Genomic DNA, 16,105 nt, shown 5'->3' on the forward strand with positions numbered 1-16,105 from the left:
CAACAGCTTTTTTTCTTTTCGGTTTCTTAAGCTTTTCCAGTTGCGCGGTCACTTTGACGACGGCTCCAATTTATTTACCGCTTCAATTTGTCGTCGCTTCTCGCGGGATTCACGTCGTCACAGCGGAAAACCTACATATGTACATTGATAACGACTAAATTTCGAGATTGAAATACTTCGAATTAAAGAATATCGCCAACGCAGCCGGCTTCTAAAAATACATGTATATAATATAAACGTGTGTGCTTTTTTCATTTGTTTTTTGAGTGCATTATTCCAATTTTTGGGGCCAGAAAAAAGAGTGCTGAAAGTGCTGGCGGGCACAATAAACGCTGCACCTGTCTCACCTGAGCGCTTCAAGCCACAAAAGTGTAAAGTGCAGCGCGACTCTTTGCTTTTCGGTTGCTTTTTTCTGCTTTTTGTTTTGTTTTTGCTTGCGATTTCGAGATCCGCGATTCAGCAAGAATTCTGCGAGCGTGTGCGCGAGTTGTTGCTGTTGTTGTTGTTGTTGTTGTTGTTGCTGCCGCGCTCTAATTGCTAGTCTTCGTGCGGAGAATTCTTCAGGCGCTTCTTTTTCTTCTTCTTGGGACGCCCGCACCGCAAATGAGGTAAAAAATAATAAATAAACTACGCAAACTATGCACCACCACGAAGTACACAGGGAGAATAAGTTCTTTAACGAAACTTTATGCTTAATTCGCCTTAAGCAGAATTCTAAAATAAATAGTTGCCAAAATGCACGAATGTGAAATATGATGATGATTTTAGTTTTTATCGTGTCCCATACAATTTGGAGTATTTACCCCAATTTCTCGGTGTCCTCATCTGCACAGTGTGTGTGTTTGAAGATGTAACTTAATGCCTCGTCTCGGCTGTTATTGTTGGCATTATATTGTCGTCTTGGTAGCCGCCATCTGTAAACCGCTTAACGGGCGACACAATTTTCAGATATTAATAAATAACGCGTTAATTGTCGGCCTTCAGCTGCCTTTTGTTATTGCTGCCCTTGTTATTGTTATTGTTATTGCTGTTATTGCTGTATCTTCGTGTTAGATTTGCTCTAAATACTTTAAAGTTCATGGCGAAGATTTGGAGAAATGAAAATAAGAAAGTTCTCACCGCCGAAATAAGTCACGAATCCATCAACGGCAAGAACTATGTGTTCAGATGTTTAATATACTATAGTTAAAATTACTAGAACTTAATAGAATTAAAATGGGTTTTTTACGAAATGGCCACTCCTTACTACAGGATTTTTGTGAATGCTCCGCAAATGAACTTAACTGCTTTGAATGTACATATTTCGAAATATTTAAAACCACACGTGGTAAATTGATGTGAAAAGCAGTACTTAGACTTATGGTGGATTGAAAAACTATGGTCAGAGGAAAATATGTGCCAAGAGTGCGCCTCGCGGCTGATAAACGAGATTCTCGATGACCGAAGACCGAAGACCGCCCGTAGTAGAATCGTTTACGCAGCAGCAGCGGTTTCCTTGAAAATGAGCCAGCGACTGAGGGCCTCGTTATGATTGATGGACTGGGTAACTAACTGATTGGGCCGCCTGATTGATCATTGCATCTTGGCTGGGCCGCTTATGCAATCCCCGCCAGCAATTTGGACACTCGAGCCGCGGACGGGCACTCACCTGGTGAGCACCTGGCCAATGGGCCTGCGGTGGGTTAAAGCCATGGCAATAACAATAACAGGCACACTTTGTGGCTCGGCCAGCAAACAGCAAATAGTTTACAACAAACAACTAACAACAAACAGAGTGCCACAAAACGGCGACTTTCCAATGAGCACGGCTTGTGGGCCAATCGGTTAATTGCATTTCCTGGACAACGCCACCATCATCAACAGCACCACCATCATCACCACCACCACCGCGTCATCGCAGATACTCGTCATCATTGTCATCGTCATCAGCATTTGCAAGCCATTCCCATGATGATGGGGCGTTAATGGCTCTTTAATTACCCGGACTGTTTGGCAGGGATCTTGGAGTCATTGGATCATTGGATTGCTGGATCTCACTGCATATCTTGCTGCCCGCATTGCATTGCACATGCAAATTGCCAAATGGAAAATGCCAATTCACGTTGCGCGTATCTCATAGATACACAAAATTGAAATTATAATAAAAAGCAATGAGGCAAAAAACGGTTGCCGCCGCTGCCTTCGGCTGCCCAGGCTAACTTGAAACCCGGCTCCACTCCACTCAGCTCCTTTTGTAATTCGAACCACCGCACCACCAGCTGCACCACACACGGAGAAAATCCTTGGACAGCAGATATGAACTACATATAGCTCGATGGAAATATGTCATATGCCTGCTATTAATCCTTTAATGGTTCCATAATAATTAGCATTTTTCAGGATTATACTATAATGTGTTAAGCCTAAAACTTGTTTTGTATCCTAAAGATACATGTTTAATTAATATTCCTTCTGCGTATTTCGTTATTCCCAAACTTGTTATCTATTTTATCAATTTAATATCTATCAAAAAACTCTTTGAAAGCTTTCCCAAATATTTTCGGTGCAGCAAACGGCCTGGGCAACCAGTTCGCCTCGCCGCCCAGTTAGCCTCAGATGGCATTTTTGCCAGGCGGACTTGGCGGACAAAACAGAAGGACGGACATTTGGCGGCGACTCTTGGACTGGTTGGGTTTTCCACCAGGTCTGCCGAGTCTACCGCATCTACCGCGTCTACCAAGACTGGCATTTGTGGCATAGGATAAGCCTTTTAGGCAACTTAACCCACTGGCAACCGTTGCTAAATTAGCGAAAAGTAAACGTTTGCTCACTGCTTTGTTTTTCGCTACGGTAATTAGAGTTTCTCATGATTTTTCTCAATCCTTTACTTTGCATAAATTCTTAAGTTATGTTTCTTCTAAAGTAATTATTAACATAATTGCATGTTTGCGGAAAATATTTTCATATAAATTAGCTTAGACAAACGGAAATTCTCAACAGTCTAACAGTGGGATGTCTTCTTTAAGTGAAAAATTATACATCTGGCAGAAGGAAAGAGGGTCTCATTACGATGCTGTTTATGGGGTAATTTCCCGGAGATACAGGGTAGCAATGGGTATTAGTGGCTGTGACGCTCTAGAATTCGCCGGCAAAGATTTCGCTGCAACTTTCGCTGTGGCAAGAAGGTGATGATCTGCAGATGGCTTCGACCAAAGCCGCGCCCAGCCAATCCAGTTTGGTCCGCCGCCAATCCTCTCCTGCGCCCACGGAAAAATACCCAGAAGTGGCAGCTGGGCCGCCAGCTGTGGCTCCATCTCCAATCTCCCAACTGCAGCTGAATCTCCTTCGCCTTCGTTGAGTTTGGGCAGCTGTTTCGCGTGGGCAACTTGGACAAAAAAAGGGATTGCGGTAAGGGGGTACACAGGGAAAAAAATAATAATAACAACAATAATAATATCAGCATATCAGCTACCCATTGTCAGCTTAATTTTTTGTCATATTCATAAGGTAAATAATGAACAAAGTCGAATGGGAAATATGCGGTCCCTTTTCAACTGTTTGTTTGGCGATTCAAATGTATTAGGAAATCAAACACAGTTGCACTGGAAAAAATGTAGTAACTATTCAACACATATCAAACTTTCATTGCAAAGTGACTTTATCTTTTTTATAACAGTGTATTTGAGTGGGAACGGGACAGCATGGCACTTCAATTAAAAGCAACACCCTCGAATGCAAACAGACACAATTGCAACCGAAACCGAAACTGAAAACGGACGACTACGGTGAAACATCAATTTATGCAAAACAATTCAATTTTTGCCGCCATCAGCGGTCATTTACCCCGTTTGCAACACCCTCTGCTGTTTTTAATTTTTTTTTCATCATTATTTTCTTGGCTTTTTTAAGCGGCACCCATCATTTGGCTGCAGGGCTTCACAACACACGGCAAACGTACTTGAAAGTTTCGTGTCACGCCTTGGACACAAAGTTGTTCAACGTTTCACACGCTGCAAGTGGGTGGCAGCATCAACAACAACAACAACAACTAAAGTCGCAGCTGCAACAGCAACAACAACAACTCAATGCTGCAGCAGGTGTGTGGGAATCTTGGCCAAATAGCAAAAGTTCAATAGCAGCAACGGCATCGCCTGATGATGCGATTGTTGCAGCTTGCCACCGATGATGTTGCAGCTAGTCGTCTGCAGTGTTTTTGTAGTGTGTGTCTAGTGTTTCAAGTGTTGCTGCTGCTGCTGTTGCATTTCGCCGCCAAAAAAAATACAGTGGGCAGCCAAAAGTAAACAGCGGCAATGCTGCCATTTGCCCATTGTGCAGCTGCTGGGCGGGAATTTAGCTGATGTGGTTGGTGTTGCTGGCTGCTGTGAGTGCCAATTTCCAGCTGACGCAATCAGGCAAATGAGAGGCGGCGGCAGGCAGCGGTGGCAAGCTCATCTTGCACGCAATCAAACTCGGAATGATTTGAAGCGCAAAATTTAAATTGTTTTGCCAGCCGAGGGTTTCACCCCAGCACTTTTTTTGTTTTCTTTGGCTGTGTCCCATTGCCACACACACGCAAAGCGTTTTTCCCTGCCACATAAACTCCTCCATTGACTTGTGGCCACAAATATTGTATATTTGCCTGTTCCGAAGGCGAAAACTGTTTCTAGTTTATCCATTCTTACATTAGTATATTTGGAAATAGCTGCATACTTTCAGATGTTGCAGATGCTGCGGTGCCTTGCCCTTTCTCTTGTGTCCGTTGTGTGAAGCAATCCTTGGCGCTTGTTGCATAAGCTGCACTTAATTGGCTGAAGGTGAAAGCAGGCGACACAGACGTAGTCACCTTCCTTTAACCCCCACACATCGCTGTTAATGTTCTGCAATTAAAATGAGCCAGAGTAAAAGTGCACAAGGCGCTTTCTCCAGACGAAGGAGCAGATTCCCAGCCAGCCGTGTTGCAAGTTGCTGGATTGTGGATGCTGGTCGCCAGTTGGCAGTTGCCTGTTGCCAGTTGCCTGTTGCCATTGGCTTCCTTGCGCACGACATCCGCATTTGGTATTTATGGAGTTGCCGAGGCGCTGCATCACGATTATGGCGACGGCGCATCCTCCTCGGTGGCATAACCCACGTTTGACATTGCTTGCAAATTTGGCGATAAGCCTTGGCAAGCGGCGTTTTCACCAGAAAAATGTTCAGCAAACGGCAGACGGCAGCTGCAGCAGAGGATGCTGCTTAGATTATCGACAATTTGTCACGTTGTCAGTCGTGCGTTTGCCTGATTGCCGCGGCGGAAGTAAAAGCCTGGGCACAGGTGCGCATCATCAGTCGCAGCAGCATCAGCAACAACAACACTAGTGCCACATGCAAAAGTGCCACATGCAAGATACACAAGCTATAAGCAATTGAGGCGCACACGTGTGTGTCGCCGTCCAACGGACGACAAATTCGACAGAAATTTCTCTTTTATTTATTGTAATTTCGCTCAGCAGCTGCTGCTCCTGCCTATTCAAATGTGAAAATATGGAGAAATGCTGCATGCATACGTGCAAATATTTCCATTTTGTGTTGTGGCCAATTAAATCATGCCCAATGAACTCGTAATTACAGGCAAAGCAAAGCAGAGCAGCAACAGCAACAGCAACAGTAACAGCAAACCCATGTTTCCCTCGTTGCGGCAATCTGTGAATCGAAAGACTTAGGCAACGAACGCGAGATAAGTCATTTTGACGATCCAGCGCTACGGAATTCGACATGGCACGGAGTGAATGCTTAATGGATGTCTCCCTCTGCGAGAAGACGCCGATTGAAAGATTAGCCAAGTGAACATCAAGCCGTTTGTCAATCGCCCTTGACTTTTGGATAATTTATGGCAAAGATTGCACACAACTGTTGCAGTGTAAATAATAAGCTAGCTTATATAATTTAACTAAAATGTTTCTTCGATAAATGCGGTTTTCTAGAAAAGCGCGCTATTCTATTCAAAAGTGTTTGTAGCAAAGCATTAACCAAACCTTGATCAATTGAGTGTGCATGTAATGTGTGTGTGTATTCCTGACATCTTGCGTGAAAATGCTTCAGTGTAAATGGGCTATTATCCGAACGCAACTAGGCGAATAGGACTATAAATCATTCAATACGCGTTGACACCCATGGGACACATAGAACGCGATCGATCAGCGGACCTTTACGACTTTCCCTCGATCATGACTCCACAATTTCGAGTGAAATTGCGAGCTGCAATCGAAGAACTGAAACAAAAGTCGGGCGTGATTATCAGTTTATGGAGAACCCGATGTTAATGCGAGTCCAACGAATCTCCATCTCGAACCAAATGGGAAAGCACTTAACGCGCTTGTCACGCACATGAAATGCGGAGAACACACCGTACTGCTACGTGAGCCGGTAACAAAAAAAAAACCAAAAAAAAAAAGAAGGCAGGGCACTAAAAGTCTAGATGGAAAATGCCCAACTGGAAGCTGGACAACTGACTATATGGCATACTACTTATATGCATATGTGCAGAGAAAGTCATGTCCACAAATAATTACTACATTTCAGCTGCCTAAGAAGACGCAACCGAAACACAGAAAACAAGGCGATAAAAACAGATTTTTACTTGTTGTTTTTTTCTTAGCCGTGGCCGAGAAAATTTCTTCGCACATTTCCGAGGAATTGCCGAGCATGAAATTCGTATGGAAATCCAAATCAGCCAGTGGTCAGGGCTTGTTATTTTTTTTTTGTTATTTCTCTCTTGCTTTGTAGTTAGTTTTTTTGTTTTTTGCTTTTTTCAATTAAAGTGTAAGCAAAAGCTGAGCAATTGCCAAACGGAAACCGAACGGAAAGTGTCAACACGGTGGGGAAAAAAAAAGAAATAAAAGCGCGGGGAAAGGTGGATATCTGAGGCGTGACAGGAAGTTGTAGATGCCGCAGCAACAACAGCAGCAACTCATTAGAACTAATTGCAGGGGTCAAGAGAGGGGTCAAACGGGGGAATTGAGCGGTGAGGCAGTTGCTTTTTTTTTTTCGACATTCAACAGGTGAAAGGCCGTCAGAGATGTTGGTCTTTTTGGTTTTGTTTTGGCTGCCGCTTTCTTGCCGCCGCTGCAGTTGTTTGTCGAAACTTAATTGTAACTGCCAAATAATTCGTGGCGGCCACAGAAAGAGATTATCATTATTATTATTATTACACTCTTTCTATTGTTATTAACTGTCGAAAGGAAAAGGGAGCGGTGCTGCAGCTTGCCGTCTGTCAGTTTCATGTTGCAAGTTGCAGGTTGCAGGTTGATTGTGTTGCTGGTTTGCTGGTTGCATGCTGCCGCTTTTCATCGACATCGCTGAACGAGATCTTTGTCTGGCAGGTCGGGAAACTCCTCCATTATCGAGATAAAAGTGCAGGTATTTGGGTCTGGGTCTGAACTTAACCACCGATAATTGTCGCTAATCGGCGGAATAGCTGCGATGTCAAATTGCCAGCGGATGTGCGTTGAATGCAGCATACTTTTATCTCACTGGCTGTCAATCCAATTCAATGTCTCGAAAGTCGACTGGCTTCATTCAATAAGCCAAGTTATTTTCAGTACTAAGTACGATTGGCTTTAGTTATGAATATTTCATTGAGAAATCCTGGCGATTTGCCGCACCTTTTTTAAGTTAAGTGTTCACAACATACTGCAAGTTACAGCCACTACAATCTATTTTGAAAGACCCCTTGGAGTTTTTAATTAACAGCCAAAGATGTTGGTTATTAATAAGTGATTGCAAATCTAACTACGATGTATGTAACTAACTAACTTTAACAATTTATTCAGATGACAGCAATCCCCTCGTTTAATTTTGATGACACAATTCGCAAAATAGTTAAATAATAATCGATCACTTCACTTATTTCAACATTCGTTGTTTTAATGGGTATTAAATCAGCCTGCTCACATAACCCAATTCTATATTATGCTATATGCAATTATCTTTCCATTCGACACACTTTTCCTTCGCCATATACCCATAGCAACCAGCGTCCGATTATCGAATGATTTATATCTTTCCCATTCGGATTGCAATTCAAAATTCCGATTCATATTTCCATTTTGCTATGAGGCGGCGGGCAATTATAAATGTTTTGATCCAAGTAATTGCCACTTGCGTCAGTGGTGCGCCGTAAGTGGGTAACTGAGGCAATTTGGGTTCACATCTTGGCATCACCTCCACCTTTCCCCTCCCAAATCCCCCCCTTATATATATATATATATATATATATTGTCTTTGGGTCGCTGGTAAGTGAGTTGAACTTTGGCGAAGCGAATGATTTATGTGGCAGCTGGAGCAGCTAACAAATAGCTGATTCGCTCCAAATCGAAGTGCATAATGCAAGGCCCGGCGGGGGCAGTCGCATAATTTCAATAATAAATTTCTATAATTTTCCCCAGTTTCTTTTGCTCTTTTTGTTGTTATTTTTTTCTGACTGCAAGTGAAGCGTAGAATTACGTGAAAAAGTGAAATTATGCGACGGCGGCGGCAGTGAATGTAAATCGCCTCAGATCTCTGGGCTTACCAACTCGCAAGCTCCACCAACTGGTGGCAGTGGTGCGTGAAAGCAGGCACCGCCAGCACCAATTCTACACCGCGCGAAAAACTTGGCACCAACAAGAAATATTCCCAAATAAATAGTTGTTATCCAAATGGAAACTATACATGGCTTGCGTTCTTTTAAAATATTCTACTCTATAATCAATTTGTATTTTCATTTTATTTTGTTATTTTATTTTACTTTATTTTATTTTATTTTATTTTATTTTACTTTATTATATTCTATTATATTCTATTATATTCTATTATATTCTATTATATTCTATTATATTCTATTATATTCTATTATATTCTATTATATTCTATTATATTCTATTATATTCTATTATATTCTATTATATTCTTTTATTCTATTATTTTATTTTAGTTGCATTTCATTGTATTTGTTTTCCCATTAAACAACACCTTCTTATGAGCTTACTACGCTCTCGCAGCCCGGAAATTCGCTCAGTGTAGACAAACCACCAGCAGCGCCGCCTCTGCCGATGCGTGTGACCCAATTCGGCAAATTTTCGATTGCAAGTTCAAGTTTTGCTCACTTTATTTATACATATGTACATATATACATATATGTATGTATGTACTACTTGTGTCTTCTACGTTATTACTTGTCAGGCTGTTCACGTCGCGAATCGGACATTATTTTTCGAGAAGGGGGAAGACACTCCCCACTTTCTTCAACTTTCGCACGGCATCCACTTAATTCGCTTTTTGGCAACTCAACTTCACTTCGATTTCTGACTGATAATAAGCTATAATATCTAGAATGAAACTAATATCTATAGCTTAAAACCTTTAGACATCGGTGATCACATTTGGAGTAGTTAGGTCTTGACTTCGGAGTTCGTTTGAAAGAATCTAACATTTTATATTGTAAATATATATTATATATTAAATTTTGTTTTCCTTTTGCTGCAGCTGCCTGTGAAGACATATCCGCATTATGATGGCGATGACAGCAGCCTCGGCTTCGATGTCCACATCCGCATCGCTGACCAACTCGGCGTCGACGGACTGCAGCAGCAGCATGCAGGGATCGACGACCAGTTCGGCGTCCAGCGATGTGATGACCTTGACCACCACGGCGGCCTCCTCGTGGTGCGCCATACCTGCGAGCTCCCGCCTCCGCGTTCTGCGCCTGGTGCGGCCGCATCAGAGGCGCCTCCTGGTCGGCGGACCGGAAAGGGGCAGCACCTACGGATTCACGGTGCGCGGCGGACGGGAACACGGCACCGGCTTCTTTGTCTCCCACGTGGAGCACGGCGGCGAGGCGCAGCTAAAGGGTCTGCGGGTAAGTAGCAAGTACTGGGTCACTGAGTCACTGGGGCAACCAGTGGATCAATCGAAAATTCCAATCACGTAGCACTAGCACTACGTGACGGATTCCAGGGCGAGGTCTTCCACTTACGCACTGCTTTCTCGCGCAGATTGGCGACCAGATCTTGCGGATCAATGGCTTTCGCCTGGACGATGCCGTGCACAAGGAGTTCATCCAACTGGTGGCTGGCCAGGATCGGGTCACCCTGAAAGTGCGCGGTGTGGGAATGCTGCCTGTCAGAGAGTAAGTGCAACTTAGTTTTAGACAAGGCGAAATTGGATTTAATAGGCATACAACTTCTTAGCCAACCAGAGGAACGCTTGTCGTGGAGCGTGGTGAAGTTGCCCAGCGTAAGTGGCACTCCCTCGGAGAGTTCGTTCAAGGGCGAGCGACGCGGTGCCAGCCGGGACATCAGTGTGGTGCTCCATGTGGCGCCCAGGACGAAGCTGGGACTGGGCATTTGCAAGGGTCCCGAGTGGAAGCCGGGCATCTTTGTGCAGTTCACCAAGGAGCGGAGTGTGGCCCGGGAGGCGGGCTTGCGGCCGGGTGACCAGATCCTCAGCGTCAACAGCATCGACTTCTCGGACGTGCTCTTCAGCGAGGCCGTCGCCGTGATGAAGAGCAGCAGCAAACTGGACATGGTGGTGCGCACGGCGGCCGGATGTGACCTCTTTCCGGGTGAATCCAGTGGCTACAATAGCTCTGCCAGTTCGGTGACGGGCGATCAGAGTCCTTGCTGGGCGGACGCCAAGTCCAAGCGTTTGACGGCGGTCCGGGAGGAATCCGGAGCAGGTGGAGCAGTTGGAGCCGGACATGGGGCAGGTGGTCCAAATTGGTCGCAGGGCGTCGAGGTGCACAAGCAGATGAACAGGACCATCATCAAGTTGACGGAGAATGGCACTTCCATAAACAACACATATATAGCCAGTTCCGGTGGCAGTTCCGTTTCGGGTTCCGCATCTTCGGCCAGCGGAACTTCCGGTCGCAGTCAGCAGTCACAATCGCATCCAACCCGCAATTCCACCACCATGAAGCGCAGCCATCTGCGGCCGGTCAACTCCTCTGGTTCCGGCATGGGATTAGCAGGCGGTCCTGCTGGATCTGCTGGAACAGGATCAGGATCAGGAGGAGTCATCGCTGCACCTGCTCCACCGCCGCCGGCGATGAATGAAGGAGCCAATGCCAGTGGCTCAGTGGGCAGCAGTCTCTCCAGTGCCATAACCGAGGAGCTCAAGAAGCGCAAAGAGGTATTAAAGAATATATATATTTAAACTTTAAACCTATAAATGTCGCTCTGAGGTGACACTCGTTTTTTTAAGTGCACCATGAAAGATTGCTCCACCAGCAACTAATTGGAATCATTGCAGAAGCAGCAGCAGCAGCGCAACAATCGAGATCGAGATCGGGATGTGAATGGAAATGGAAACGTGGATCGCCAGCTGACGGGTCACAATGGAAATGGAGTTGCAAATGGAAGTGGAAATGGAGGGCACCGCAGCTGCAGCTCCGGCGGCCAAGTGTCGCATCGCCAGCGGGCGAATGTTGCTGGCGTGGCTGCAACATTGCAGGGCAGCGAACGCATCAGCAATTTGCCAGGCGCCGGAGGAGCTGGAGGGGCTGGTGGTTCCAGTGGCTCAAGTGGTTCAAGTGGCGCTGGCGGAGATCAGCACACGGCGCTGATGGACGAATTCAAGCGGGCGCACCAGCGAATGTTCAGGAACGGGTTCCATGAGAGCGAGCACAAGGTGAGCAAGCAGCAACATCATCTAGCAGCAACATCAACTAGCAGCAACAGTTCAAAAACGCAGCAGTCCCATCGCCAGTCCATTGATAGTCGGCTACTCGCAAAGGTCAAGAGAGCCAGCGCCAACTCCACCGACTGCACTTGTCGTGGGCCAGTGGTAGTGGTAGCCCCCTCGTCAACCCTTCCCATCTCAAGACACCCGTTCCCAAACCATTGTTGATCGCTGCTATTACCCAACCGAGCAGCAACTCAAGTAGCTGCCCACTTGCGGCACTAGCAGTTGGGGAGATGGAAGTGGGGTTAGTGCTCCATTATGACTTGGTGATGGCTTCTTATCGGCCAAATCGATAAGCCCAGATTGCATGGGCCATATAACTGGGCAGCATGTGGCGCTGATTAGGATCAGTCAGTGAGCAAATGGTCAATGCGACTTGCTGCATCCATCGAATTTGGCCATAATTAGTAATTGGTTAATCGTATTAGCCACTCGTATATATACTTTTACCTAATTAGGTATAAAGTTCCAAATCAAACATATCAGTATTGACTGTTTCCATATTTAAACGGCAATCGCAGTCAGCTTAATGTTTTTGGATGACGGAACACTTGCAGTTCCGCGAAAATCAATCAAACTTTTGCGTTTGCCCAATGACACTTCAATTGTTATCAATGACTCTCCGCTCTTCGGCGACTCCAGGCCAATTTTGGCCAGAGTTCCGCACCAACAGCCAAAGTGGGCAGATGACTCACAGCCAAATGGGAGAGAGAGAGAGACAGCCAAAGGGGAGAGAGAGAGACAGCCAAAGGGGAGAGAGAGAGAAAGCCAAAGGGGAGAGAGAGAGGGAGAGAGTGGAGCATGTTGGAGAAACCAAAACAAAGTCGGGCAAACAGCAAATGGCCAAGAGTAAACAGGTGGGGTGAATGGGTATATTTTGGAGCTGACTGTTCAGTGACTACCCCTCAATGGCTTTATCTAATCGACGAGTCGTCCCGTCGTCCGTCGGCCGCTGAACGATGAACGATGAACCAAACTGCGTCGCCGAAGTTGTCCAGTCTTGGCAAGAGTTCGCTGGCGGATAGATCACATTACGGCCGGAGGAAATGAGTTTGCTGCGCGTGAAAAACGGTGGAGCGGTTGGCGGTGGTGGCGGGGAGGGATCAGGTGCCATGCCCACAATGCGGCCAGTTAGCATGGGTCGTCCCCTGGTGACCATGTCCACCTACCAGGTATTTTCAGGGACTAGTATGCACTCTAATTTGATCTACTGCTAATCTGGGGTTTTTCCCCTGCTAATTTGTTCTTCGTTTTTTTTTTTTCGTTTTGCAGGAGCGCGGTGAAACGCTGAAACGCACCTCGATTATGCCGGATGAGAGCTGTTATCGGAATAGTATCAACAGCAATGGCTTCAGCGGCAACAGGAGCAACAGCAACACAGGCAACACAAGCAACACAGGCAACACAAGCAACCCAAGCAACACAAGCAACACAAGCAACATGGGCAACATGGGCAACTTCGGTAGCAACAATCGCCTGCAGCAACAGAACGGAGTCCATACGGCGAATGGCAATGGGTCGCCGGAACTGCCGCCACCGGTAAGCGAATGAACCGTGTCCGAGTTACCCAACCAATAGGCCAGCAGAGCTATGACCTATGACCCAAAACCTAAGACCTATGATTAAGCCAGCCTTGCAGCTATCAATAAAACTACCTCCCACCAAATTCGAAATTCAAATCGTAAACGTCTTTATCTCAAAATTAAAAATCATAGCTTTTCTGCGGTGCTCCGCCTTTAGTGGCTATAAATGCTGAATGGCTATAAATGCACTTAATAGTTTTTGCATCTAAATGATTTCGCAACTGTTTTGCAGCCACCACAGTTCGCCAATCCGCAGACAAAGCAGATGCCGCCGCAGCAGCTCAAGCTGATGACCGGAAACGGAGCGGCAAACGGAAACGGAAACGGAAGTGGAAATGGACTGGGCAACGGCAGCTTGGCCAAGGTCAAGCAGCCCATGTCGCCCATGCGCAGTGCCAGCATCAGTGTGGGCGGATTCCGACCACCAGCCACGCCCCAGCCCGACTACGATGCCGTCCAGCTGCGATCGCCGCCGCCAGGAAGTGTTGGGGTTTCTGGACGGGATTCGGCCACCAGCCAGCAGCAGCGACGAACCCTGCGACTGGGCACCGTGACCATTGGGGAGTACGGAGATCAGCGGACGACGACGAAACGGGAAACGCTGCGCAAAACGAATGGAGAGCCCGCATCCAATGGGATCCTGAAGAATGGAAGCAGTCGGAGCAGCGCCAGCTTCAATCATGGATCCGCCCATCACGCGGAAAAGTCCATCAAGTTCGGCAACTGATCGGGATCGGTATAGGGATCGGGATCATAGCGATTACTACTTTTGTGCAATATGCTCGATGATTTTGTGTGAAAATCAACACGGAGAGTACAAAAAATCGGACGTGCAGCGGTTTTGCATAGGCAATATGCATATGCATATCTACCATATCCATTACTTTATATCACTCTTTTTTTTTTTTTTTATTTGTTTACATCTAATTTGTACTATATTTTATGACGATTTGTTGGAAATATTGTGTCACTAGTTGCTATTATTTAACAAACACTGTAAATAACCGACGGGCAAGAGAGTGTGTGTGTGTTTCCAATAAAGCATATGTACCTTATACCCCGGCCCTAGATATGTACATATATAAATAAACGTGTGTGTATATCTTAACTTATGTTTAGACCTGCAACTGATAAGGAAATGAAAATATTTCGCTGCTTGCGTCAGCTGGCAAACAGAGTCGGCCAAATCCCAATTACATTAGAGCCGTAAAGATATCGGGCGTGTTCTCCGTGTACGCCTCAAGTGATAGTGATAATGGGGATTGATATGAGCGAGAATAAGTCTCCGCAGACACTTTTAATTAATTGGGGCACGCACCCAATCAAAAGGGGCAACTAAATTGCAAAAAACAAGATCTTGCCAAATCTAACAAATAACTTAAATGGGTATCCTTGTTATCAGTGTTTTAATACAAGTATGGAATGTCAAATCTCGTCAAACTCTTAATTCAATTTCCAATCGATTGACACTTCTCTTACAGCTGCTATCCATTTAGGCAAGTTATGTAGATTTCGCTTTTTGGCCAAAACATTACCTGTTAAAACCATGCCACAAATAATACCTGTTTGCGGTTAGGATGTATGTAGGTTTAAGAAGAGGACTTTATTTATGTTACCTAATTGGCTTACTTTATGGCGGTTCATATTAGTCAATAGCTACATTACCTGTGTTCAAAGTGCCAAAGTCCCAGAAATCGCCTTAAAAGTGATGGTATTTTGGCAGGATCAGCCCTTATTTTTGGCCATTTTATTGGGGGAGTAGCAACTAAATGGTTTTAAATGACCAGTCCGCCTACCTGATTTTCCTCAAGCGAGTGGATTAGTGGATTGTGGTGAGGATGTGCTCGCTACCTGGCCATCTGGATGATAGTATATGTAATATATATAAAGGTATGCTGCAATCCTGCATAATGCATCAGAAGGCAGCGAGATCTCGAACAGAATGCAGTTGCTGTGTTACTCCGTCGTCCTCTTCCTTGGATTGGCTCCGTTGGCGGCCTTGGCCAACGATGATGGTTGCAACGAGGTGGTCTGCGGATCGGTGGTGTCCAAGTGCCTCATCACCCAGAGCTGTCAGTGCAAGTTGAATGACTGCCACTGCTGCAAGGACTGTCTGAATTGCCTCGGCGAACTGTACATCGAGTGCTGTGGCTGCCTGGACATGTGTCCCAAGCACAAGGATGCCCTGCCCTCGCTGACACCACGCTCGGAAATCGGGGACATTGAGGGTGTGCCCGAGCTGTTCGACACCCTGACCGCCGAGGATGACGAGGGATGGTCCACCATACGGTTCTCCATGCGTGCCGGCTTCAAGCAGCGCGTTCAAGGCGGTGATGCCGGAACCGGAAGTAGCAATGGAAATGCTGGCTCCGCAAGTGTCACGCTGTGCACGGTCATCTATGTGAACTCGTGCATCCGGGCGAACAAGTGCCGGCAGCAGTGCGAGAGCATGGGCGCCAGTAGCTATCGATGGTTCCACGACGGATGCTGCGAGTGCGTCGGCGAGAATTGCCTCAACTACGGAATCAACGAGAGTCGCTGCCGCGGCTGTCCGGAGGATCAGGACCAGTTGCTCACCGCCGATACCGTGCCGGCGGAGGCCGAACAGGATCTGGAGCGATTCTTTGGCAACGAGGAGCTCGAGGATGAATGGGGCTACGGCGAGGAGGATGAATTTTCCTAATAAATCAGACAATTTCAAATAAATGCGGTTTCTCCCATTTGGAGTTTGATCATCATTGCAAAACGATCGCTTTGTAAATAACCTTGTAAAATACAAAATGCCTTGCTAGTTTTACTCTAATTAAACAAGAAATTACTCGAATAAACTTTGAAATAATAAT

At 45.9% G+C, this 16,105-nt stretch overlaps 2 protein-coding genes across 2 annotated transcripts; both read left to right on the forward strand.

Moving 5' to 3' along the window:
• The first annotated feature begins 112 nt into the window (after nt 1–112).
• On the forward strand, nt 113–14,370 carry LOC6525509 (cell wall protein AWA1). Its single transcript, XM_039374064.2, has 7 exons — nt 113–608; nt 9,481–9,853; nt 9,990–10,123; nt 10,185–11,127; nt 11,248–11,625; nt 12,952–13,218; nt 13,495–14,370. The coding sequence occupies exons 2-7, from the start codon at nt 9,506–9,508 to the stop codon at nt 13,987–13,989; spliced, it is 2,565 nt and encodes an 854-aa protein (XP_039229998.1). The 5' UTR covers nt 113–608; nt 9,481–9,505; the 3' UTR covers nt 13,990–14,370.
• Nucleotides 14,371–15,163: 793 nt separating this feature from the next.
• Nucleotides 15,164–16,104, forward strand: LOC6525511 (protein twisted gastrulation). The gene has a single exon (XM_002101310.3). The coding sequence runs from the start codon at nt 15,205–15,207 to the stop codon at nt 15,943–15,945; it is 741 nt and encodes a 246-aa protein (XP_002101346.1). The 5' UTR covers nt 15,164–15,204; the 3' UTR covers nt 15,946–16,104.
• Nucleotide 16,105: the final 1 nt, after the last annotated feature.

This window comes from Drosophila yakuba, chromosome X, assembly GCF_016746365.2.
Source record: "Drosophila yakuba strain Tai18E2 chromosome X, Prin_Dyak_Tai18E2_2.1, whole genome shotgun sequence".
Classification (NCBI taxonomy): domain Eukaryota; kingdom Metazoa; phylum Arthropoda; class Insecta; order Diptera; family Drosophilidae; genus Drosophila; species Drosophila yakuba.

Coding starts and splice junctions, on each gene's coding strand:
- LOC6525509 (XM_039374064.2), top strand. CDS start 9,506: ATGATGGCGATGACAGCAGCCTCGGCTTCGATGTCCACATCCGCATCG. Junction 9,854..9,989: donor CGCAGCTAAAGGGTCTGCGG/GTAAGTAGCAAG, acceptor TTTCTCGCGCAG/ATTGGCGACCAGATCTTGCG. Junction 13,219..13,494: donor CGCCGGAACTGCCGCCACCG/GTAAGCGAATGA, acceptor ACTGTTTTGCAG/CCACCACAGTTCGCCAATCC.
- LOC6525511 (XM_002101310.3), top strand. CDS start 15,205: ATGCAGTTGCTGTGTTACTCCGTCGTCCTCTTCCTTGGATTGGCTCCG.